Below are 26,720 nucleotides of genomic sequence, written 5' to 3' on the forward strand. Positions count from 1 at the left end.
TGTATTCTGTATATTTTCCTCCATGCTGTTGTTCCTGTGTGTGTGCTAAATAACCAATGAAGAACAGGAATCTATACTTGTGTGCTGTGCTTTGTGTGGGACACTACGTAGCAACTAATCTCCACCCAGAAGCTTAGAGTCAATTGTATATTTAAAGAAACAGAACTGGAAGCAATGGGTTAATCTGTGCTGATGTAACGTTCATCCTTGTAAAGGGATGCAGATCCAAGTTTAATCGTCAACTATTTCAAAGTTTTCAAAGGTTCTCGGAAGAAAAGATCTGAATGGCACCAGGAGCTATAGTGCACCTCAAGGCATACAACATATGATCCTTCAGGACTAAAAACACCGGTTGCATTTTGCTACTGGGAAATGGTGCTTCACATATAATAGCCAAAAGATAGTCCATAGAAAATAACAAGAGAAATGTGGCACTCACCCAGTTTGCAGTGAAGTTGATGTCTTTTATGACATGGACCCGTAGACGCGATGAGTGCGCGAAACGGCAGTCGTCCTGTTTTTCACTCCCCGCACCCTGACTTTTTACCTGCTGATTCCAAGTAAATGTCTGTAACCTCGATATGGTAAAATAAAAGACATCAACTTCACTGCAAACTGGGTGAGTGCCACATTTCTCTTGTTATTTTCTATTTCAAAGTTTTAATAACTTCTTCATCAGGACAAACCATGATATAGACTAATGTAACAGGTGTCCAGTTACAAACGACAAGACTTTGTTCGGCTGTAAGTTTATATAGCTCTTTCCTAGGACTTTGCACATTATCCATGATACTGTACGGTGAGCGTATCACGGTGTGTTTTGCGTGGCATGGGCTTTGTACAAGTTTCTATGTTTGGATCCTTTGGATGAGCAGAGGGTTATGAATGTCTCTGCAGCTCATTACCTATAACACTGCAGTTACGACATTAATCTCTGTCCACGGATTCTGATTCCTCCACAACCAAATCACTCAAGTGCTACGAAAACCACTTGCCCTTTTTCACAGATATTTCTCTTCTTGACAGAGAGGTTCTGATACGTGGCCATTTTTATAGCTCTGCTGTAAAATACCAGCTGTCTGACACGCCAGTGACTCTTACAGAATGGTGCTGCTGCGTTCGGCTTCAGCTGAAGATTTATGCACGTTCACAGTTTTGTTATACCGGTGATATTAATATTTATTTGCATTCCTGCTGTTCCTTTTATGCTATTTCCTACTGCAATCATTTTATAACGGGGGTTATAGGCAAATTCTTGAGCTGGTCGTCTCTAATATAGATGTGTAATAGAGGTGGACAGTTTGATATTTGGTTTAAGTTCCTTTCCTAATCATTTATGGATATTCCATAGAATATATCATCAATATTTGATAGAAAGGAGACCAAGGCATGGAGAATGGGGATCCCTTGACTCCCCAAACAGAGGCGGACAGTAGCAACTACGTCCTGTAAGAGAGAACATCGAAAAGTACACCACTGATGTGGCCACCAGTAGGTTGGGGGTCCTAGAGGAGGAACATCATCTGTAAGATAAAGGTTTGTGATTATGTTTGCAGTCTATGATGGGACAACTAAATAAAAAAAAATTGCTAAATAAAAGAGATATTCCAAATTTGCTAATCACCCACCGATCAGGGCTCTGCAAAGGCCAGACGTGCACCACCACGCCATTCATTTTGTATGGGACTGCCAGAGAAAGCCCGCTACTGCATTTTCCAAACAGTCCCACAGAGAATAAATGAAGCGGAGGTGGACATCCCCAGCCACCTCTCTCGTTTAATGGGAGAGTGGTCAGAACCAACCAAACAGATAGGTGATAACTATTATAGATGGGTCTAAGCCTTCAATGAAGCACATGTGGTTCCTAATAACACTCAAGACTTTCAGCTAAATACAGATGGTATTGGATGATTACCTATATGTCACATGTTCATACCGTCTAGCTTCTTTGATAAGTTGTAAATAAATTTTCAATATATCCTATTTACAGAGCTTTTTGTACTGAAGAGCAACACATAGAGATGACCCCCATGACTATCGCTGCTGACTCCAAGACCAAATCATGGACCAGGACAACCCCTTCTTGATCTAAATGTTTGACGCCAATAAAACAAAAAAGCCTATACTCCCCTCCCATGCCGGCGCCGCTCCAGAAGTTGGTACTCTCATTCCTGGGCTTTCGTGTGGTTTTTATGACACATGGTGCCAAGTGCCCAATCAGCGCTGGTGTCGCTGTCTCTGCCTTCGTACGAATTGAACATGAAGAGGAAATCCGGGCTGAAGCTGGTCTTGGACTTCCTCGTCCTGCTCAATTTGACAGGAGGAGGAGACAACGACACCAGACACATGTCATAACAACCGCACAGGAGCTCCGAGTGCTGACACCACTGGAACGGCATCGGCATGGGAGGTGAGAATAAGCTTTTTCATTTTATCGGGGCCAAGTGTTGGGTATGAGAAGGGGTAGGGAACAACTTCTTTAAGAACTAATTGTTCACTTGCTGACAAATATAGGCCCGCAATATTAACTTCTACTAGTTTTTTTGTTATTGATGATCAACATTTATTATTTTTTTATTTATAAAATATGTGAATAGGTATTAATTACAAGATAGACTGCATCAGAAAATGCAATCTATGGGCCTCCTGTGGGAGCTCTTCAATTAAAAAATGACGAAGCTCCGCTAAAATTTCCTTGGTTCTAGAAAAAAGATAAATAAGAACTTCAAAGAAGTTCGAATGTCATATTTACAACACACTGTAAATGAAGTCACTACCCTCCATGTTTGTATATCTTTAAGAACATAATTTAGTTAGTGATAAGATTCATTTCTCATCTTAAGCATTAGCTGATTAGTTTTCCAAATTAGTAATTATATCCCTTCACAAACCTATATATTTTAGTAAATTATTGCTGAGCACGCTCTGATAGATGGCTTTCTTGATTTGCAATGAACCCCCTACGAGTCTTAAATAACTTATAATTGGTTCCTATTTAATTGATATTACAATCACTTGTAAATTACATATTACTTATTGACTTTGAGCATAACATTTTATAGCTTTGGCATTAATTTGATTTCTCATAAATTAAAACAAATGTAAAGACAATGTCACCTATTACAGGACAGGTTCAGCATTTTCACTTGTAGACCAAATACGGTAGATTTAGGAAAAAATTAATGCAAATATTGGTGAGAAATGTTTACATTTTTCACAAGTTTTGACCAAAGTGTGATCTCTGTGAAAAGAGATTGTTAACTTCACTTTTCAACTCCCCCGAGACGCGGTACTTTTGTTTTCATTTCTTCTTCCGTGCTTTTCAAGAGCAATAACTTATTTTTATTTTTCAGTGGGATGAGTTGTACTTTTGAATGAAACCATTGACTTTACCATAAAACGTGCTCAGAAAAAGGGAACACTGATTCTAAGAACAGAGGAATTGGAATTTGGTAAAAAAAAACAGCAATTCTGACAATTATTTTGACTTTTTAAGGGAACCAGTCAGCTGATTCATGCAGTCCAAACCAGAAGCAGCCTAAATTGAAGCTTGCCTGCACGATCGCTCCTGCATTTCTGAAAATAATATTGTTAGAAGATCCGGTCAAGGACTCGAGACCAAAGTATTATGGTGCCGCCCCGGGCCGGCTTCTTCCTGAGTGTGATTGATGGGTCTTTTGGCATAGGAGAGACCTGTCAATCATCTCTAGCAGCACTGGGAGAAGCTGACCGGGGATGGTGCTGGACTAGTCTCGTCTCTGACCATGATTACCTGGCGGATCTTCTAACTACCGTATATTTTTGCTGAATTGCCGCTACAGTAAGGAGTTAGGTGCTCCTTCTCTGAACTCTGCACCTTCTTTGTACTCTGTTTCCTGCTGTCAGAGACTTGAACCAGTATAATGAAACCCTTTGCGATTGCTTTTGCAAGGATGGGATAGTATTTATTATATTTCCAGAACTTTGTTTCTTAGCAAATCAAGAGATTGCAGCAATACCCTGAATTTTGCATTATGTGTTGGAGGTTTTGTCCTGTATCTGCATGGGAATTTGAACCCGAATATACAGTAAGACCTTTGTCTTTGCAAACTCGTTTCTACTGTTCTTTTTTTGCAGTCTTACTGTTACTCCAGTCCCCTCTAGTGGTCCAGCCATGAAGCTGAGCCAGGCCGCAACACGGACATTGTTCGGTACATCCTCCCAATGTGCAAGGCATTAGTAGGGAACTGCAAAGCAGCCATGATAATTATTGTTATTAATATTTTTTTTTTATTATTCATAACGATCATTTATTAGTTTTTAAATTGTGGAACATAATTGCACTCTTTTATTACATTTTATTTACTTTTTCTGTCTTTTTGTTAGAATTTTTTTTTTACAATAAAAAAACACATTGGAATACTTTTTAACCTGTCAAGTGGTCCGCATGGGTGGAGGGGGCTCAGAAGCTCAGCTGTAGGCGCTATAGGCTGGGCTTTATAGGAGACAGAGATTTTCATTACATATTGCAATACTGTGGTTTTGCTGTATACAGTATAAGAGATCAAATGATCATAGAATGAAGTTACCTAAGGGGACCGATAAAAATTATGTAAAAATAAAAAAAGTTTAAAAAAATATGTATAAAATTAAAACCTCCCGCTTTCCCCTATTAAAGGAAGTCTCCCATCAAGTTTTTCCTCCTAATCTGAGAGTAGAATAATGTAGGGAGAGAAACCCTGATTCCAGTGGTTTGTCACTTACTGGGACGCTTGGTTTTGTTTTGACTGCCAGTGTTTTATCAGCAGGAGATTATCAGTTGAAGACTAGTTGTCTCCTGCCATGTAGTCCTCTTGCTCTGTGTAACCTCGAACCCACCAATGATTAGCGGCTTTCTGCCTATACACAGTGTGCACAGAAATGCCAATCAGTGGTGTCGGCAGAGATGTACAGGGCTCAGCATTGTGAGAACTGGTCGATCTACACCAGATAAAATTCTGATTTTATAAGAAAAAGTAGCGAGCAGCCCAGTGAGTGATACATCGCTGGAATCAGAGTCTCTGACACGGGTCAGAAGACCGGAGAAAAGCTTGATCCAGGTAGATGGTGCCTATACCTGTGCTGCTGATGAAGATTCCAGGAAATCACAAGTTCCATAGAAGATTTTTTATTTATACAAGTTTTTAAAGTCAACGCGTTTCGAAGTCACACAGGACCTGTTCCTCAGGACAAAACCTAATGGGTGTCAAGTCAGGTCCAAACAGTTTTATACACAGTCTTTAAAAAAAAAAAAAACCTGCCAAACAGATCACATGACGTGTCAAAGCTCTTGGGTGACGGCTTTAAAATAAACAATGAGTAATAGTTTAAAAAGATAAAAGGACTTGGAACATATTGATAATATGTGAGTGTGACAAATAAAATAAGCAGAATCGATGAAATTGGAAACAAAATAAAATAAAAACATTCATATTGTTAAAAGTATTAATAAGAAGGTGTTTATATGATGACCCTTATTTTCAGTAGCATAAAACTGGGATTTATTTTTAAGGTCAACATGAAAACCAGTATCAATCGGTATTGTGGAATTTGCATGTGTTTTATCTTTATTAATAATAAAATGACGCTTCAAAGCAAGTTTTCTGATGAAAATTTGAAGATCTAGGAATAGATCAAGTTTTTTGGTTGAAAGGTGGGGTAAAAAGATAAGCCTTTTCTAAGAATTGGTCTCAGTTTCAGTGAGTTGATATTTTGATAAATTAAAAATGTTGATCGTTTTCATTACTTTTTATGGTCTCACTTTGACAATCCCAAGCTTACTAATTCAATTCCCCAGTGGCAGCCGGCATTGGACATTACACCCTGATCTTGGGAGCTCATTGAATACTAGTTCACACCCCATACAGGGTAACATTAATGAAGTAACACACCGCCATTTATTAATACTTTTTTAACGCTATGAATGTTTTTATTTTATTTAGTTTCCAGTTTCATTTATTCTGATTATTTTAATTGTCACACTGCCATATTATCAATATGTTCCAAGTCCTTTTGCCTGTTTAACCTAAATAAAAACATTTTTATGGATCTTCTCAATATCCTGGAATCTTCATCAGCAGCACAGGTATAGACACCATCTACCTGGATCAGGCTAGCGCTGAGATAGCGGTTTCAGATACTAGCAGCTGCTAAAAGCAAAAGGCAACCAGAGGACCTATGGCCGCCTACACTGCTCACTAAACTGTGCCATGACTGCCTAAACTATGTAGCCCCGGCCATTACAAACATATCCTCTAGAAGCATGCTGAGTGAGGCCACAAGTCTTGTATGCAGGCTTTTCACAGCAATGCTTCAATCTGACAGCAGCCCTGTCCCCTGCCTGAACTGCATGGCCCACTGCGTCTACCTGTGTGTGCCTGTGTCTTCCTGTATGTGCCTGTGTCTGCCTGTATGTGACTATGTCTGTCCGTGTGTGCCTATGTCTGCCTGTGTGTGCCTGTGTCTGCCTGTGTGTGTCTGTGTGTACCTGTGTCTGCCTGTATGTGCCTATGTCTGCTGGTGTGTACCTGTGTCTGCCTGTATGTTCCTGTGTCTGCCTGTATGTGCCTGTGTCTGCCTGTATGTTCCTGTGTCTGCCTGTATGTGCCTGTGTCTGCCTGTCTGTGCCTATGTCTGCCTGTATGTGCCTGTGTCTGCCTGTCTGTGCCTATGTCCACAAGTGTGTGCCTGTTTCTGCCTATGTCTGCCTGTGTGTGCTTGTGTCTGCCTGTGTTTGCCTGTGTGTGCTTGTTTCTGCCTGTGTGCACCTGTTTCTGCCTGTGTGTACCTGTGTGTGTGCCTATGTCTGCATGTGTGTGCCTGTGTCTGCCTGTGTGCATCTGTCCGCATGTGCGTGCCTATGTCTGACTGTGTGCACCTGTGTTTGCCTGTGTCTGCATGTGTGTACCTATGTGTGCCTGTGTCTGCCTCTGTCTGCCTGTGTGTGCTTGTGTCTGCCTGTATGTGCTTGTGTCTGCCTGTGTGCACCTGTTTCTGCCTCTGTGCACCTGTGTGTGCCTATGTCTGCATGTGTGTGCCTGTGTCTGCCTGTGTGCATCTGTCCGCATGTGCGTGCCTATGTCTGACTGTGTGCACCTGTGTCTGCCTGTGTCTGCATGTGTGTACCTATGTGTGCCTGTGTCTGCCTGTTTCTGCCTCTGTCTGCCTGTGTGTGCTTGTGTCTGCCTGTGTGCTTGTGTCTGCCTGTGTGCACCTGTTTCTGCCTGTGTCTGCCTGTGTGTGCTTGTGTCTGCCTGTGTGCACCTGTTTCTGCCTGTGTCTGCCTGTGTGCACCTGTTTCTGCATGTATGTGCCTATCTGCATGTGTCTGCCTATCTCTGCCTGTGTGCACCTGTCTGCCTGTTTCTGCCTGTGTGTGCTTGTGTCTGCCTGTGTGCTTGTGTTTGCCTGTTTCTGTCTATGTCTGCCTCTGAGACTGTCTGTATGTGACATCATGTCAATAAATATTACAGTTTTGGTAAGATGGTTTACCTATTTCTTTATGTAAAATTGTATTGACTCTTATGCATGCTCGTGCAGGTATATTTGCTGCAAATTTACTAAACCTGTAACTGAGTTAATATCAAAATTGTGGCATCTGTTAAGCTACTGCAGCTCAGATGAGCCATAGACAACTTTTTAAAGGGAGCCTGACAGGTGATACATGCTGCCGAAAACCATGGGCAGCATGTATCAGCGAAAACCATGGGCAGCATGTATCAGCCAGTGGCTGTACAACACAGCGATGTATGATTGTCCTGAAGCGCTGCAGCCGGGGACTGAGCCGCACAGAAGATTAGTAGTACAGTCAGGTCCCTGACGGCTTTTTCCCTCCCACTAACAATGATTGACAAGTCCCTGCTTAAGTACCGGTGTACGATTATAGCAAAAACTAGAAAGCTAATGAGTGCAGCGCAATAGGATCTTATCCAGGTTAAAAAGGAAAATAAAAAGCAGATTCTGCTCACCTTAAAGGGTTGTGAAAGTCACCACCCCTGTGTTAGCTGAAGAAGCTGGCTGCTGCAGATCCACACAACTACATAACATGAAATTGGAAAAAGGTATTGATAAACCCGCACCCTTTAAGGTGAGCATAATATACATTATATTTCCCTTTTCAACCTGGATAAGATCCTATTGCGCTCATTATCTTTCCAGATATTTGCTATAATTGTCGGTTTGTGGTTTATCCTGAAGAAGCATCTGTGCTTAGAAAAGCATTGACAAATAAAAACTGCATTGGTCTCCTACTACATACTGTACTACTGGGAGTACGGATTTATCCCCATCTTTTTCCATTTTCACATTACGTGCACAAATAGGCAGAGTCTTGTCAATCACTGTCAGCGGGCAGGGAGGAGCCATCGGATCCCGCCTGTATAATAAGTGCACAGCGTGGTTTGTGCCCTGGCAGCCATTAAAAGTGTGTTTTTCTCTGAAACACTGCAGCATTTTCCTGAAGCGTCTTCTCTGTTGTCATTTTTGTCGTTTTGGTCAATTGGATGTGGTTTTTGATGCACGTAATTTTCTTTTTTACAATGAAGGTGGATATATTTCATTGGATCGAAGAAATTGTAGTTTTTGTGTTGTAACCTCTTACATTAAAAGGGTTGACTACTACTTGGACAACACCTTAAATGCTGTAGTTCCTCCATTAAAAATGAAAAAATAAAAAATGAGGCACAGTAGCTTTCACACTTCACTAGGGCAGAACAGGTCATGTGCAGTAGAAATGTCACACGGGTGCCTGCAGAGTCAGTGCCAACATTACAGGAACGGTGCCGGACCGCTTTCGGGTGGTGAATATATTTACTTTTTTTCACTTTACATATAGCATTTAAGAAGGGATTGTTCAAGAAGTGGAGAACCCGCTCACATTCTATCAGTATCTCCTTTATATATTTTGTTTCTCTTTTTTTGGGGGGTGGGGTGAAAAAAAGCTATTTAAAAAGCTATGGTGCGATATAAAGGGCCATACTGTGTAACTTTCATGAATTTTATGTAGCTTGCATGCAAGTAGTGTTAATTGGTTTTATTGATACAATGCTTTAAGTTTGATGAATACGGCACATTTATGAGGACAGCATAGAATTTTTATGCTCAACACTTTTCTTCCAAACATTTTAACTTTGTTTTGGTTTTGTTACTCTATCTGTGTAGCAAGCTTAATACTGTTATTGTGTGTGTAGCAAACATCAGTCTGTTACCGAATATATCTAATAACTTTGCTGTGTTTAGCAAATTTATGTAGTAAACTTGGTTTTGTTACATTTTATATGTTGTAAGCTTGATTTTGGTTCCATATTTATGTAGAAAATGTTATACTGGTTCCAAATCTAAATAGTAGGCTTGGTACTATATCTATGCAGTAAGTTTAGTTCTGGCACCATAAATATTTAGTAAGCTTGGTTCTGATATTGCATGCTTAGTTCTGGTATCATATCTATCTCGTTATCGTGCTTCTGGTACATTATCTATGCAGTAAGTTTGGTTTTTACATATTGTATGTTTGGTTCTGGTGCTGTATCTATGTAGTAAGCTTGGTTCTAGTACTATATGTAGTGAGCTTGAGTCAAATTTTGTACGTTTAGTTCTAGTACCATATGTATGTTTTTGGTTACTGTTCTCAATAATAATCTTGATCCTGGTATTGTATGCTCAGTTCTGGTATCATATCTATCATCTATCCTGACTCCAGTGTCTAGCCTTGATGCTTTCATTTTCAGCAGTGTGTGCTGGGTTTCTTAAATAAGTAATCAAACTCCTTTGACATCATCTTCTTTTTAAGACCAGCTCAAGTAGAGGTCACGTGCTTAGGTTGGTATCAAGTAAAATTGTTCAAAGTTGCCACAAGTTGTCAGGTGATTTCTTCTTTTTCACTTGCCTTAGCTCTAGCTAGGTTACTATTCACCTATGTTACTCCAAACTTCCATGGCACAACCAGCATTATTTCAAAAGTAACTCCAGCTTGCTTGTCCATACCTTTCAGCATGAAAGATACCAACTTCTCGCAACTGTTCTTGGTCCGGTTCACACCTGGCCTCTGCAATCAAGGTAACACATCTCTTCAAACGAATCTTCAGTTTTCCTATACTTCCTCTTTCCTGCAGTTAACCATTTCCTTGCTACAAGTCTCAGCTTGCATACGTCGGTGAAAATAAACTATTGCCCTGTATTAACTTCTCTGCTACTTTTGTCTTTAACCATTACGCTGCTGGAAGATACCAGACTGCATTCCTGTGATTAACTAATTCCCTTTCAGAATATACCAGTTCAATATATAATCGCTGTTCCTGTGTGTATCGGCACACCTGGCCCTGCTGGATCTGTGTTACCCGCTTCGCTTATTGGGTTGGCTGTCCTGTGAACCCTACTGTTCTGGTCTTTGCTGATCTACTTGTTATATGTCATTACCTTCTCCGCTGCACCATCGCTTCTATCCCGTACTGCTTACCCTGGCCTACAGCTAATAGAAACCATCTCATCAAATGAGCCCTTAACAGTGTCTATGTAGTAACTAGCTCTGGTACCGTATCGATGTAGGAAGCTTTTACTAACAACCCAATCAGGTATTAGGGCTCTGTGTGAGTTAAGCAGGTTGAAGACGGACCATTATTAAAGGGCTGGTAATGTATTCTTGACCTTCAGGATTAAATTTGCCAGCCAGCTCCTGGGCGTCTACATATTATCCTAATCCATTCATCTTTGATCAATTTTCAGTCCTTAAGGCTGGTGATAATTTGGTATTCTGCAGATTTCAAATGGAAAGAGCACCACAATACAAGAATCCGCTTAACTTCCACTGCATCACTAGTACATTTAGATCGTTGAGCTCCACAGTAATATTCCATCTGTCACCATAGCCGTCGTGGCCTCTGGCATCATCCACCACCCTGGCATTCATTTTATCTACATATTCATCCCCACCCCTGGTTTGAATCATTCTTTCGTTAATTAACAATCCAAAATAAAAAAGTCTCAGTTGTATATACATTCAGCCTGTTATTCGTTGGTCAGCAGTAAATATGAATGCAAATCTCCAAGCTGAATATTTTGTTCTACAGTCACCAGGATAATTTCACGTTACTCCATTTCTTATGCCAGTACAAATTTGTAATAATGTAGAAAGCTGGGCATATGGAGTGAGTTGGTACAGCACTGTCTGCTACATATTCCCCTATATTATTTTTCTCTGCACTGAACTGGCTTGGAAACATAACATTTTGCAGAGACAGATGGAATGCAGTTAGTTCCCAAACTAAATGAATGAATAAATGTACAAACTCCAGGTTGTTATTGGCACAGAACGTTGGACCAGTCAAGCTGCTCTGCTTTTCTTAAAGGGAAATTGCAGCTTTAACCAAAAGATTTGGGTCGAATTTTCATAGATCCTACCCTAAAAGTTGAACTTATCTGTCATCCTCATTATATTTGGTGAGAAAATAGGAATATTCTGGAGATGGCTTTGCCTTAAAATCAATGTGTTGAATACCAAAAAATAGCATACGCTCCTCCCAGACCCCGACGCAGCTCCTCCACTCTAAGCACTGTGACCCCCAATGAGCTCTTCACAACGTCTAGGTCACGAGTGCTGAAGCCTATCAATGGCTGATGGGCTGCAACCTTCAGAGTTCCATCAAAATGGATGTCCTCTCTAATGGATCTGTGAAGGTTCACGAGATCAGGGAGAACAGCACTCAGAGCGGAGGAACGACGTCTGTCAGGAAGGTAAGTATTTGTTATCTTATTCAGCACATTGGTGGCATCCAAACTGGATTGTCCAGTACTAGACAGCTCCTTTAAGTTCTGACTTAAAGGGGTTGACCATTACTTATACTTTACGGGCTCAAGGTGGGCAATGATGACTTCACACTGGGCTAATTAGAAGAGTTGGAAGGATAGTTTGTAGCGGCAACTACTACAACTCCGACACATGGATTACAGAGGAAGCCATTTTCGCTCCTAGTCTTTCTGGAGTCCCCTCAAGTGAGGAGGAGGAAAATACATCAGGACAGAGACACCTTGCCAAAATTTAATATCGGTGGACCCCACATTTACTTTGGAGGTATTTCCCTGATTGTGAGTCATAATGAATAGATTATGCTTACAAGACTGATCAACAAAGCATGAAGACAATGTCCAAGTTAAATTACCATTTTTTGCTCTGGAAACAATAATGTTTAGAAATGTGGCGACTCTTCAAGTTGCGTCTCCATCTGGTGGGTTGCCTGTGTATGTAGGGCTCCCAGACAGGCAGGCAGGCCTGCAGTTACTTTCACTCAACTACCTGTGTTATTTTTCTACCAATAGTACTCTATAAAAATGATGTTTATGTCATCTGAATGTGTCTAGGAAAAAAGGAGCTGTTGCATGAGGTATCAGTGCTCCAAGTAAAGAAGGCTTACACCGCTCCCTTAACCACCAGGTCCTCATTCAGACTTCAGTTCCAAGCTGTAAATGCTGGACCAGGCCCTGATACCTCATGCATGGCCCATGGCTGACTGCTGCTGTGCGATTAGCAAATTTCTACTGTGGGTCAATTAATGGCACTTTTCATAGTGTCTACCCCTAATTTTAGCTGTTTTGGAAGCTTTTTGTTACCCCTTAATGTGTTATGTATATGTTTGGTTTGGCCTCCCATTGAAGTTATTGGGCTTTGGGTACGTTCGTCGAACCGTTTGGTAAACATGTTTAGCAAACATCGGGATGTGCGTCGAACAGAACTGAACCTTGAAAGGTTCGCTCATCTCTAATGACAGATTACCTTTAACTTTGAGTTCCATAACAGGGTATTGGAAAAAAATTTTTTTTTTAATGAAACAACCCCTCAAAAAATTTGGCAACAATGTAACTATATGGACTCCAGATCAATACAGTAATATTTTTTATTATAATTTCTATGAGAAAAAGAACAAATAAAAACATAGTCATAAATGTCATCTTCAAAACATGCTGCTTAAAAACAAGACTGAATATAACAAAGTACAATCTAACATAAATGGTGGTGTAGAATCTGAAAAAAAAAAGATAAACTTAGTGGCACGATAATAGCCGGAGATTGTAATATACCGTGACCACAAGTCGGGTTACGTTGGAAAAAGTAGGAGCACGTTAGATAGTTATGAGAAATGCATTGTATGTGTGTGCAGAACAGGAATACACACACGTGTATAATTATAATCAAGGTGTACAACAATATAACTATAGAACTAGAACTTGCAATGTCCGACATGCAAAATAGAACATACATTCAAACTCAGACTTAAGGGGTCCAAATAAACTTGCAAAAATAGAATTCACGTATTGAGAATAGTGACATTCAAGAGTGCAACACTGGCACCCACCTGTGAGAAGTATCCAAAGCAAAATATAGTGTAGGTGACCGCCGTGACGTTCTCACTTATCCTCTTCTAGTTGCTATTTCTACAGAAGGTATGAACAAAAATTCCTAATATAAGTGAAATCATAGTAGTGTGCATGCACTGAGGAGGTAGCCAATTTGTGCACTGACCAGATATTCTTAAGAATTATGACTGGTGTGTAAAGGAGTTGATAAAGTAGTAAAGTAGGTCCAAGCTAATTTTTATTTTCTTTGTCAGACTTGAGGGCTTTACAACTGGACAGGACTAGATGTGAACAAATTTCCCCAAAATCCGTCAGCAAATTTGATTCAGTCCTAATTAAATTCGTCTGAATTGAAATTGTTGTAAAAAGATGTTTATTATGTTCTCTCCAGACTCATTAGTAGTAGGCCTCATTCAGACGTCAAGTTTTCACAAGCGAGTTCTACCGGTTGTTTTCATGTATAGAACTAGTAGCTGTTATAGTCTACTACAGGATAGTTAACCTGTCCGTGTGTTTTTGGGTACTGTGTAGTCCACACAGAATCATGGAGAATTGTCTGATCTTCATCTGGTTCTGGTTGCAAAATTGCCAAGGCAAGCTAATGACTCGGTAAAAAAAATTGGACAGCCCTCGGATGCCATCCATGTGTTGTCCATTTCACAAGGACTGTTAATAGGAGAATCTTTACAAACCTTCAACATTTTTTTTCCAAGAAAACCTGATGAAACTCTAACGAAACTCAGATGTGAAAAACTGACACAATGACCAAGCTCTGATGACACTCCTATAAAAACCATAAAACGTGGACCGTTTTTGTTTACGAGAAAAATCACTGACATCTCATTAAGTCCTAATAAACAAAGGGCAGGAAAGGAGTTAAAAATGATACAGCCTTGCTGCCCTAGGCCAGCTATGCACCTGACCTGCCACTGCAGCTCCCCATTAAGTCCTCCGCTTGCTCCCTCCGGTCATTCTTCACTCTTTGGATCTTCATGGTCACATATGAGCCTAACGTTGGAAATTCCAAAGAGCAAAGAGAGTGAGCGGAGGTCTGTATACTCTTTTATTGTTTTTTAGCCTATTCCCTAAAGAATAAAGATTCCAAAGAATTGCTGCAGGCTACACAACATATTTCTGTAATTGTGCAGGGTCCCCAAAAATTGTAATGCATTTGATTGGCTACAAATCAATTCACTGATCACTTTACAAGGCCATTAATAACCAGTAAAAATGTCCCTTCCATAAATTTTGATTTTTAATTATAAAACTGATAAAAGGGGGTTGTCTCATCATTAGTTTCCAGGAGTGCACTGCTTGACAGTCACCCGGCTTTTTGCTTGCCTGGGCCGGTGCACTCTGGCTTGATTGACCATTTAGACCACCAGCATCACTATGCTGTTGGCCCGAATTGTGTGCTCTCCGATGCTACAAGCCGAGGCACCTTTCCCTCTACTGTGATAGAAGAGCACGGTGACAGTGAAATTGGCCAGATCCAGCGATTCTGCCAGCTTCAGAGCAGCGCTTACAATCTCTATGGAAAGGAGCTTGTAAGTAATGCGCTCATTGACTATGTAATAAGCTGTAAGCAATAGAATTAAAAATCCCTTCATTACTGACATTGGAGGTTTTTTTAAACAAGCAAATTGTAAAGTACGGTAGCTTGCTTTTACAAGCACTTTGCAATTTTACCCAATGAATATACTGAAATTAGCACTTTAAGCTTTTTTAATGGGATTCTAAACTAAAACAGGAATACATCATTAGTGAACTGTGGGCAGCTGATTAAACTAACATTTTGCGTGTTTGATAACATTTATTACAATATTACCTGACTTGCTTAGCACGGGACGTTTTAACTAATACTAAGGGACTTATCAGCTAAGAAGACAAGGGTTTGGTTGCATGCAGCTGATCATGCTGAGACTTTCTGCTGGGAACGAGGCAGAAAGAGCTGCTTCATTTACAGTCTATACACTGAGCTGTTCACGTGGCTGCTGCAGACTACACACAGTGAGATAAAAGGGCAATAAAGCCTGACAATTTTGCATTTGTGATTGTGATCTTTTTGAGCTTAAAGGGAACCTGTCACCCTGTTTTTTCAAGATGAGATAAAAATAGCGTTAAATAGGGGCAGAGCTGTGCTTTACATTAGAGCGCGATCTGCGCTATTCTGCCGTTTATCGGTGGGCGCGGCCATCTTTGTGAGGCCGCGCGTGCGCAGATGGTACTGCTCGGCTTCCCGGGGCTTCAGGAAAATGGCCGCGGGATGCCGCGCGTGCGCAGATGGAGATCGCGGCGGCCATTTTCCTGAAGCCGAGTTCATCGATAAACGGCAGAATAGCGCAGATCGCGCTCTTTTCCTTCATCTGCGCAGTGGATTCGCCAGTTGGGCATGCACAAACCACTACGCCACCAACGGAAAGATGAGCAAGATCTGGGGAGAAACAGCGCTGTCACCATGCCCATATGACCAGACCAGCGTGAGTGACAGCCCAAAACGGCGACTTTACAAAGGTATTTCGGCAGCATAGGTTCACAAAATACACAAATGTAAAGCACAGCTCTGCCCCTATTTAACGCTATTTTTATCTCATCTTGAAAAAATGGGGTGACAGGTTCCCTTTAATATTATAATCATTAAATCAAACCTGTCACAAGTTTGGCCGATACGAGATACGGCCATCACCTTTCCTGGGTGATATACAGCATTCTATAACTCTGTATATCTGCCCCCAAACTGACCTGCAAGAGAAGAAAAATAACTTCTATTATACTCACCTGCGGAGCGGTCCGGTCCGAGGGGTGTCGCTGGTCTTGGTCCGGTACCTCCTATCTTCTTACAATGTCTGTACTCTTTATTGCTTAGTGTGGACTATGTCATCCCCACAGTCACCCCGGCGTCGCGCTCCTCCGCAGGCGTACTTCTCTGCCTTGTTGAGGGCTGAGTAAAGTACTGCAATGCGCGTGCGCTGGGGCTTTTTGACCTTTCCCGGCACCTGCATGCTACCGGACCAAGACCAATGATACCCCTTGGAATGGACTGCCCCACAGGTGAGTATAATAAAAGTTATTTTTCTTCTCTTGCCGGTTGGGTTGGGGGCAGATATACAGCATTATAGAATGCTGTATATCAGCCCTGAAAGGTGATGGCCGTATCTCATCTCAGTCAAACCTGGTGACAATATTATATAATTAATACCTATAGCCTTATCTATAGTTATATGCTGTGTGCGGTATCTGATTGACCACAAATCTTGCTAATTCAATAATAACACTCGGGCATACAAATATAGTTTTATGTCTAGCTCCACAAAAAGTCTCCCATCACATGTGCACAAAGATCTTACAGGGACCCAACTAAAAGGTAATAGATCTTTTTGGAGGAAAAAAAAAAGCAAAATCCAAACTGTGCTGTAAATGCAATGTGACTATTTTTCTAAGCTAATAGGCACTGATGGCTGCAGTTGAGAATCTCTTGCGATTTCTAAAAGTGGCTTTATTAAGGACTATTGAATGTCTATACAAAGAGTGCAGATCTCAAATTGGAACATATTTCTAATGTTAAAAAATGGCGGACGTCAGATTCCTTTTCACGCACACAAATGTGTTCCTGAGCTGAACGGTAAGCCTTACAACCTTATATTTGCCTTCTGCCGCATGCCATGGGCTAGATTCTTAAAGGGAACCTGTCACGTTGTCCATGCAGTCCGATCTGTGGTCGGCACGGCATAGAGATGGAGAAGCTGAGCAGAATGATATATAGGTTTGTTGGAAAAGATTCAGCCTAACTTGTACAGATTCGTTAAATTCCTTAGTGATCACATGCATATGAGTCCAGTGGGCGGTCCTACTCAGTGATTGACAGTCTTCCCTGTATGGCTGTGCATGCAGAGGAAGATGTCAATCACTGAGTATTATCGTCCATTGGACTCGTACATACAAGCACCAGGGATTTCAATGAATAAATACAAAATGTACTGAATCTTTTCCAACAAATGCATTTATATAATTCTGCACCGTGCTGCCCACAGATCGGACCGGATGCACAATGTGATTGGTTCTGTTTAAGTCATTTCTAGTTCTCAGCATCTCCGTGCTGCTATCAGTTTGCGGGGGATGAGCGGATACATAAGACACTTGAATGAACACACCTTGTAGCAAATATAAAAGTCATACATTTTTTTGGACTTTAGATACTCCATGTTAATATGTTGTAACCGGTACAATAGACTGTACACCAAGGGAACAAATAAGGAGAATTTCACCCAACAATATAAATAAGATGTGGCACTGGGTTAGTCAGAGACGATGGCGCTTTGTCAGGCGCTTTTTTCTTGTGATAAACTACAGGTAGTAAAAAAATGGTGGATGTCGACAGTGTACAAACAAATTCATAAAAATGTATAATAATGATAATATATATGTTTCATGTATACACATATTTACATAGTATAAAAAACAGAATCAAGACATACAAGAACCATGCCGTATAATAATAATAATGTGATTCATCCAGTGTTCATCGACTGCAAAATAATGTGTCACAACTGCAAACAATAAAAGAAAAAAATTCTAGATAATTTAGGTACACAGTCTACGCATAATGTTTCTATCAACTTTCCCCAGTAGGGTGGATACAAAATACCATCGTATAACCAATGTATACTGTACTTTATAGCAAAAATATATCTATTAAATTTGATTGGGCGCGTTATTCTATATTCTATAATATGCTCAATAGCGTGCTGTTGGTTATGTTAGTGACAATAACCTGGTAAATTACCCTAAAACACAAGATTTCCCAGCAAAAGTAAGGCATTTCCAACCCAAAACTTACAGGTATAACAATCTTTATTCATCAAAATCCCATACATTTTAATCAAATGTAAAACGACATAAAATACAACATAAAAACCCAAACTAAGACTTGTAATAAAGTAATTCACACAAAGGTAAATTAAGCCTAACCTCAATTGGGAGATTGTATTTTCATAAGAAACTACCCTATCATGCAAAAATACATGACACATCAAAAAAGACACCAGCAGATATAATCCATGTGGGTATTGCGATCACTATGCGTATCGCTGGTTCGATGGTCTTCCTCAGTGGGTTACCCCTACTTTATAATCTCCAAACAGGAGGGATTTATCTTAGTGTCTATGTGGGAGCCAGATGACTTTATTATAAGTATTGGCTTGGGGATTATGCACTTTTTATGTGTGTTTTAGTATTATTGTTTTTGAATCCATTTATAGTGGATAAACATGTATAGCTTTTGGGTTTTTGATGAATAAAGCTTTTCGTGACTAGTTTTGTGTTGATGGACCTTACTCTTGCTGGTCTACCTTGGTCTTTAGGGTATAATATTTTAGTATTCACACCAGCTATTTGTTGACTCCCTCTTATCTTTCTGACTAGATTCATGCATTATAATGCCAGTCTAGATTTAATGATTAAAATAAATTACTAGATGTTCAAGAAAATCATTGGCTCACCGGACACAACAGAGGCATGTCACAAGGATGTGCCACCAATGTCTGATTGACAGCGGTGTGATCAACATCGTATCCATTAATTGCTAAAACAAAAAAAGTACTGTAACATCTGGGTTCTCGATGGCTTGATTTGGCTTTTTTCATAGGCATATATACGGCCATTTTAGCGGCCAGCCAAACTGCTTCAAGTAAGCCAAGGAAAATTCCTCAAGAGGACAAGATGCTTCTATAAAGACTGAGCGGTAAGAAAAGACATCAGGGGTATATATCCTAGCAATCGTAGCTACTAACATCTGTAAAATGGTCAGCGCCATTAATAACTGTATTGTCTACAATCCATCCCAAGGGATGGTATAAACATGAACATGATCATGATTTGATCTTGACTCTTGGATCCGTCCTACCACATGGTTGATGTGCTTCTTCCAACATAGAGATGTAGAATATTGTATGATGATGTTTCATGCCGATAGGGTCACGTTCTCCTAGAGAAGGCAAAGCCTGAAATGGCTGTTGATTCCTTAGTGCCAGTAACCAACAAACTATCAATAGTTGATGTGGACACTGAACATTTTGGAAAAGACTCTCGGTTTTTATAGGACTAACATTTAAAAGAGAGGGCTACTCAGTCATCAGTGGACAGACTTATGTAGCAAAGCAGAACCTATTACTCTCAACCTTCCTGACAGGAAACTGTCATCATATGTACAGCCCCTAAATGGCCACCATTACATTATCCAAAATGGTAATAGGTTTCACTCTCTGATGTCAATCTATCTACTGCCCCTTAGATTATATAGGAAAAAATAAAGTAGTTAGAAAGTAGTGAATGCTACCTGTTAAGAGTCTGGTGGACGGGATTAGCCTCCACAGGAGTCATACAGCTCTGGTTTGTGATTATCAGCCAGCTTCCCTTGCAATCGGTGCTTACACGCTGTAGTGCCTTGATGATGTTGGAGCTAGCTCGGTATTACGTATCCCAACCTGTATGATGTCAATCCAGCCGGTGACTACAATGAACAACTAGACCGCCAACATGACTCTCCAGAAGTAGCACATGCAAAATTAGAACTTTATTTTTTCCTTTACCCTACGAAGGATATTTCAAAGTCATCTATATATTCAGAATGATATAGTAGAGGTTGTATACGTGATGGCATTTTCCCTCTAAAGGGGTTGTCTGACATTAGGAATTAAGGCCTGCATTTTTTCTCAAAAACAGCGCAGCTCTGGTCCATGGGTCGTGTCCAAAATTACAGCTCAGCCCCATTCAAACCAGATAAATTGAATACTGAGAAGATGTGATCATGGTTTGCTTATAAATATATGGGGTCAATTTATTAAAAATGTATCTAAAATATCTAAGAAATTGACTAAGAATTCTTCTTTGGTGATTCACTTTTGTTGAGGTTATCTAAAGACATGGCTATGATAGAATTCTGTATTTTATGATAAATTGTAGGGTCAGTTTTTTATATAAGATACAGTTAGGTCCATATATATTTGGACAGAGACAACATTTTTCTAATTTTGGTTATAGACATTACCACAATGAATTTTAAACAAAACAATTGTGGTGCAGTTGAAGTTCAGACTTTCAGCTTTCATTTGAGGGTATCCACATTAAAATTGGATGAAGGGTTTAGGAGTTTCAGCTCCTTAACATGTGCCACCCTGTTTTAAAAGGGACCAAAAGTAATTGGACAGATTCAACAATTTAAAAAAAAATATTCATTTTTAGTACTTGGTTGAATACCCTTTGTTGGCAATGACTGCCTGAAGTCTTGAACTCATGGACATCACCAGACGCTGTGTTTCCTCCTTTTTGATGCTCTGCCAGGCCTTCACTATGGTGGTTTTCAGTTGTTGTTTTTGTGGACTTTTCTGTCTGAAGTTTAGTCTTTAACAAGTGAAATGCATGCTCAATTGGGTTGAGATCAGGTGACTGACTTGGCCATTCCAGAATATTCCACTTCTTTGCTTTAATAAACTCCTGGGTTGCTTTGGCTTTATGTTTTGGGTCATTGTCCATCTGTAGTATGAAACGGCGACCAATCAGTTTGGCTGCATTTGGCTGGATCTGAGCACGCAGTATGGCTCTGAATACCTCAGAATTCATTCGGCTGCTTCTGTCCTGTGTCACATCATCAATAAACACTAGTGACCCAGTGCCACTGGCAGCCATGCATGCCCAACCATCACACTGCCTCCGCCGTGTTTTACAGATGATGTGGTATGCTTTTGATCGTGAGCTGTACCACGCCTTCCCCATACTTTTCTCTTTCCATCATTCTGGTAGAGGTTGATCTTGGCTTCATCTGTCCAAAGAATGTTCTTCCAGAACTGTGCTGGCTTTTTTAGATGCTTTTTAGCAAAGTCCAGTCTAGCCTTTTTATTCTTGATGCTTATGAGTGGCTGCACCGTGCAGTGAACCATCTGTATTTACTTTCATGCAGTCTTCTCTTTATGGTAGATTTGGATATTGATACGCCGACCTCCTGGAGAGTGTTGTTCACTTGGTTGGCTGTTGTGAAGGGGTTCCTCTTCACCATGGAGTTTATTCTGCGATCATCCACCACTGTTGTCTTCTGTGGGCGCCCAGGTCTTTTTGCATTGATGAGTTCACTAGTGCTTTCTTTCTTTCTTACAATGTACCAAACTGTAGATTTTGCTACTCCTAATATTGCAGCAATTTCTCCGAAGGGTTTTTTCTGTTTTCGCAGCGTAAGGATGGCTTGTTTCACCTGCATGGAGAGCTCCTTTGACCGCATGTTTACTTCACAGCAAAAACTTCCAAATGCAAGCACCACACCTCAAATCAACTCCAGGCCTTTTATCTGCTTAATTGAGAATGACATAACGAAGGGATTGCCCACACCTGTCCATGAAATAGCCTTGGAGTCAATTGTCCAATTACTTTTGGTCCCTTTAAAAACAGGGTGGCACATGTTAAGGAGCTGAAACTCCTAAACCCTTCATCCAATTTTAATGTGGATACCCTCAAATGAAACCTGAAAGTCTGATCTTCAACTGCATCTGAATTGTTTTGTTTAAAATTAATTGTGGTAATGTCTATAACCAAAATTAGAAAAATGTTGTCTCTGTCCAAATATATATGGACCTAACTGTATATATGTGCTTTACCATTGAATGAAAAGAGAAGAATTGGCGGCTTGTAATGGAGACAAGTATTAATACGATCAATGCATTGGTAATGAGCGACGATGACTGTGGTTACCCATCTTGGACCTTCATGTGTGACTACTTTGACCTATCAAATATTAGGCTCCACTTCTATGGTCGTACATTGGGATGATGCTTTAGCTATTACTGACAGGGCAATATTGATTCTAAAATAAGGTTTTTTAAAAAAAAGAAAAAACAACAACCTATAGCCAATAATAAAAAGGAGGTAGACAAAGTTTTGTGTGAAGCTACTCTGACCCATTATCATTTATGTAACTGACAGGTAACAGTCGCATCTCAATGTAGTGTAACAGATTAGAAGACTCAATATAATACAGGACATTTAAATCATATTGTACATGGCATGAGATCGTGATATCATTTCTACAGTATAGCTAAACATTATGCATAAACCTAAAACAAAAAAAAATAGAACAAGAAAATAGCTAATTTGTTTGAAATCATAGAATTTATCTGCATAGTTTGTTTTTTTCTTTGGGCAAACTGGAAATAAGCTGCCATTGGAGTTTCGCGTTCATTTTTGAAGTGGAAAAAAGATTTAAAAAAAAAAAGCAATGTGAATTTACGAGAAGCATGGTTTCGGAAATAATGCATGTACAAAAGTGAACGAAAATACACCAGGCACGCACAAACATCGTTCTGTGTACTTACATGGAGGTGCATACACTAAATAAAAAAAGTATTACTCATTGTCTGCTTTAGCTTAGTAATGAATGATGATATTGTGCATTTGTGTAAGGTGCTGCATGGGTTAAGCTTAGGCTGAGGTTTACCGCTGTCCCATCCACAATGCAGCAGCAGCTAAAATTTTGCAAAGCTTGAATGTGAACCATTTATAGTCTCAGACAGCAAAATTTCCAAGAGGCTCCTCGCTTCACCATTACCACAATTTCTTCCGTCCTTATCTTCAATCCACTGAGCATCCAGGCAAAAGCCAAGCCATGGCCATTATCTCTCCATCTATAAAAGCATGGCTGCGCTAACTTAATTAAACAGCTAAGCTTATGACAGCCTTTTTAATGTAACTCTCACATGTAGCAGAAGCTCTCTTGCAGGCTTAAGTCTTTAGGAGACACTCTACAGGTGGCTGAGGTGAGGAAGCCGGAGTGGGGAAGGAGGTGGTGGAGGAAGAGTTGCCTTGTGTCACCAATCTGTTTTGGTGGAGTTCTTCCCACTTGGAGCGATTTGTGGTCACGGAATCCAGCATAGGCTTTAGTTTTGCATTCATTTTCACAAGTGTCTGCAAAGTATAGAAAATTACGTATTAAATGAATAGCAAGAAAATTAACAAACTTTAACAACTGGAGCAAGTTCAGAGAAGAGCGACCAGGATGGTGAGCAGACTGCAAAGTATGTCCTACGAAGAACGGTTAAAGGATCTGGGAATGTTTAGGTTGCAAAAAAGAGGAGACTTAATATCTGTCTGCAAATATCTGAAGCTCTGTCACAGTGTAGAGGGCAATGGAATGAAATTTAATGGGAGAAGATACAGATTAGATATTAGAAAAAACTTTTTAACAGTGAGGGTGATCAATGAGTGGAACAGGCAGCCACGAGAAGCGGTGAGTTCTCCTTCAATGGAAGTCTTCAAACAGAGGCTGGACAGACATCTGTCTGAGATGGTTTAGTGAATCCTGCATTGAGCAGGGGGTTGGACACGATGACCCTGGAGGTCCCTTGCAACTCTAACATTCTATAATTCTATTATTCAAATAATATTTTTTAATTTATGTAGCGCCAATGTATTCCAGAAAAATATAGACATTGTCATGGTCACGAACACAAATCGCTCACGACACACATGCCTTGGACTATAAAGGGGATTCTGCTTCCCGCTCCCTTGTCCACTCACCTATCACAATTGGTTGACAGTGATCTAAGCGCACCCCACAGCCGCTGCTCACATCTGCACCACACTTTTTGCTGCAACCACTCTCTATTTTGATAGACGCCTGCACTGGATCACACACTAGCACACATGCCACCCAGGTTTAGGTTTAATATACAAAAAAATGTACAGTGCTTAAAAAAGTTACAAAAGGTGAAATAATAAAAAGACTTACAGTATAAAAGAAAATGTGTAAAATACAGATATGTCTTACAAATTGGATTCGTGACAGCTTCTGGTGGAGGAGAACGCTGCAGGAAATATGGAGAGATCTGCAATACTCGCTGTTTGAAACTAATAATCCTTACATGACATGTTATAAAGGGTCTCACCAGACCACTTACTCCTCCCTCCACTGAGGTAAGACAAGGGCGGATGATTATATTCAATTTTAATGAAGTTTTAGCCCTCATTTCTGCTTGGGGTCATATTTTTCCCCAGAAACCTCCTAGAAAAACAATATGGCTGTCATCTTACTGTATCTTTCAAACATTCTATACATACCACACATGACTACAATTTATCTATAAATCAGGGAGATACTGCATTCCCATGGGTTGGCAGCTACCAAAAATATGATATGAAAAATATTGTACTTCCATTGCCATGTTAGGTCTCTGATATGGAGACGTACCGTCTACTTTAGGGGCACTTATCTTGAAGTTGCATTAAGTAGCACCTCTTTGGTAATGACAATGTGCACAGTCAAAGTTTGCCCTTCCAACAACTATCAGCTACTTGATAATTACGCTCTATACACACTCCGTGTCTGCTTTCCACCTGATAACCTGCTTCAGTGACCTGTTCACAGCCGGGGGTGCGGGGTATGTGAAGCGGTGATCCAATGCCCCCGCCTTTGATCTGCGTAACTCATAACTCCCTTTATCACTTTTTCTAATGGGGCATACAATCCGAATTTCGATTCAACCAATTAGTATGCTTTTTTCAAGAGTGGGAGAAAACGAGTGTATACTCACACAAAAGGGGAATAATACAAAAACTTTGGTAACATTTGAACCCAGGAGTCATCACTGCAAGACAACAGTGCTAACCACTGAGCCACTACTGTGCAATCTGTGGCCATCAAATGATCTGTTCTGATCAAGATTCGAGCAAAAAGATTCACAGGACCCTTGTCCAGCAGCCATGTCAGTAGTCTGTGGGCTTCAGATCAGAGCCCGATAAGTCTCCTCCTATCTGCTGGCATCCGTGTTGTCTCGTCTGATTCGTAGACCTGGCTTGGCATCACCATGGACCAGTGTTCTGCAAATGTTTTTACTCAGCCCTAGTCTGATCTCTTTATGCCTAAAAAATTTTTTATACTACATTCCTGTTTTTCCTGGGGGAAGCCATATATCTGAGAAATGGGCTGGTAAAGGAGGCAACTCTGTTCAGTAACCCATGTCCCAAAACTGTCTCTTAACTTTAGGCATTATTTTTTTGCCAAAAAAACCCACACTTGACTAAGCTATTGACCTGGAATATGAAATAGTAGCTCAATGTGTCAAAAACCAGACTATCTATTTAAGACCCCAAAGTCTACTATGTATATCATATAAATCCTGCGTTAAATTATACATATGGGTTTACCTCTTTACATTTACAAGTTAGACCTTGTTCATACTGCATTTTGTAGTGCATATGGGAAGTATTTCTGAATCCCCCTTAAAATGGGAATCAGACAGAACTCCCAATGAAGCCATAGACATCAATGACAAAAACAGAGCTCAAATGGACTCCATTTGTAATTTTTGTCCTACAGTATCCTTCTATACTAGAAGAACGTAGTCTACTCTGGTTTTTTGCTTGTGCGAAAAGATGGATTCTGCTCAAGCAAAGCACAGAGTCCATATGAACTCCTTTTGTGTCACTACAGTCTATGGCTCCATTTTTGGGGATTCCTATGGAACCCCTGGACACACTGCATAAGCACAGTATGAACATCATCTTAAGGACCTTCAAGATCAGGAATATATTTTATCAAGCAGAGATCGTTCTACAAATGACATTATATTTCACTATAATGGTCCTATATCTCGTATTTAATTTCCCTGAAATGCTAAATATATGAAATAATTTATTTTATTGTAAAATTGCTTAGGTTATTTCTGATGTAAGAGCTTAGATGTTCACCGTGCTCTGAAAAAAACTCCATTCATCTTACCAGATGGAGTTTTTATTGTTCATTCAATAACATATTACTGCCTAATTAATGGTGGAGTAATGACTTGATAAATTGTCATTAAATACCAGCACAGCAGAAAAGTGATGTCAGGTAAAATCGCTAAAAACCTTGAAATGTAGAGATGCCACAATTCTTCCACTGTACGCTTACATACTAGTCTAAAGCAAACTTCTGTAGAAGCAGAAACCATCACTCATGGTCTTCACGGCTCACAGGTCAGATGCCATAATTTGGCAAAATGAACAAGTGCTCAGTGGCAACAAATAGACATCACACACATAATTCAATTTATTATTATTATTATTATTATTTATTATTATAGCGCCATTTATTCCATGGCGCTTTACATGTGAGGAGGGGTATACATAATAAAACAAGTACAATAATCTTGAAAAATACAAGTCACAACTTGTACAGGAGGAGAGAGGACCCTGCCCGCGAGGGCTCACAATCTACAAGGGATGGGTGAGGATACAGTAGGTGAGGGTAGAGCTGGCCGTGCAGCGGTTTGGTCAATCGGTGGTTACTGCAGGTTGTAGGCTTGTCGGAAGAGGTGGGTCTTCAGGTTCTTTTTGAAGGT

General features: G+C 40.2%; 1 protein-coding gene across 1 annotated transcript in view; it reads right to left on the reverse strand.

Annotated features, from left to right (window-relative positions):
- Window positions 1-22,379: 22,379 nt before the first annotated feature.
- Window positions 22,380-26,720, reverse strand: part of PDE11A (phosphodiesterase 11A) — a 572,166-nt gene continuing 567,825 nt past the window's right edge. The window contains exon 20 of the mRNA XM_069733206.1: window positions 22,380-23,307. Within this exon, the coding sequence (XP_069589307.1) occupies window positions 23,125-23,307 (183 nt within the window). The 3' untranslated portion in view covers window positions 22,380-23,124. The remainder of the gene's footprint in view (window positions 23,308-26,720) is intronic.

Source organism: Ranitomeya imitator, chromosome 7, assembly GCF_032444005.1.
Source record: "Ranitomeya imitator isolate aRanImi1 chromosome 7, aRanImi1.pri, whole genome shotgun sequence".
NCBI lineage: Eukaryota > Metazoa > Chordata > Amphibia > Anura > Dendrobatidae > Ranitomeya > Ranitomeya imitator.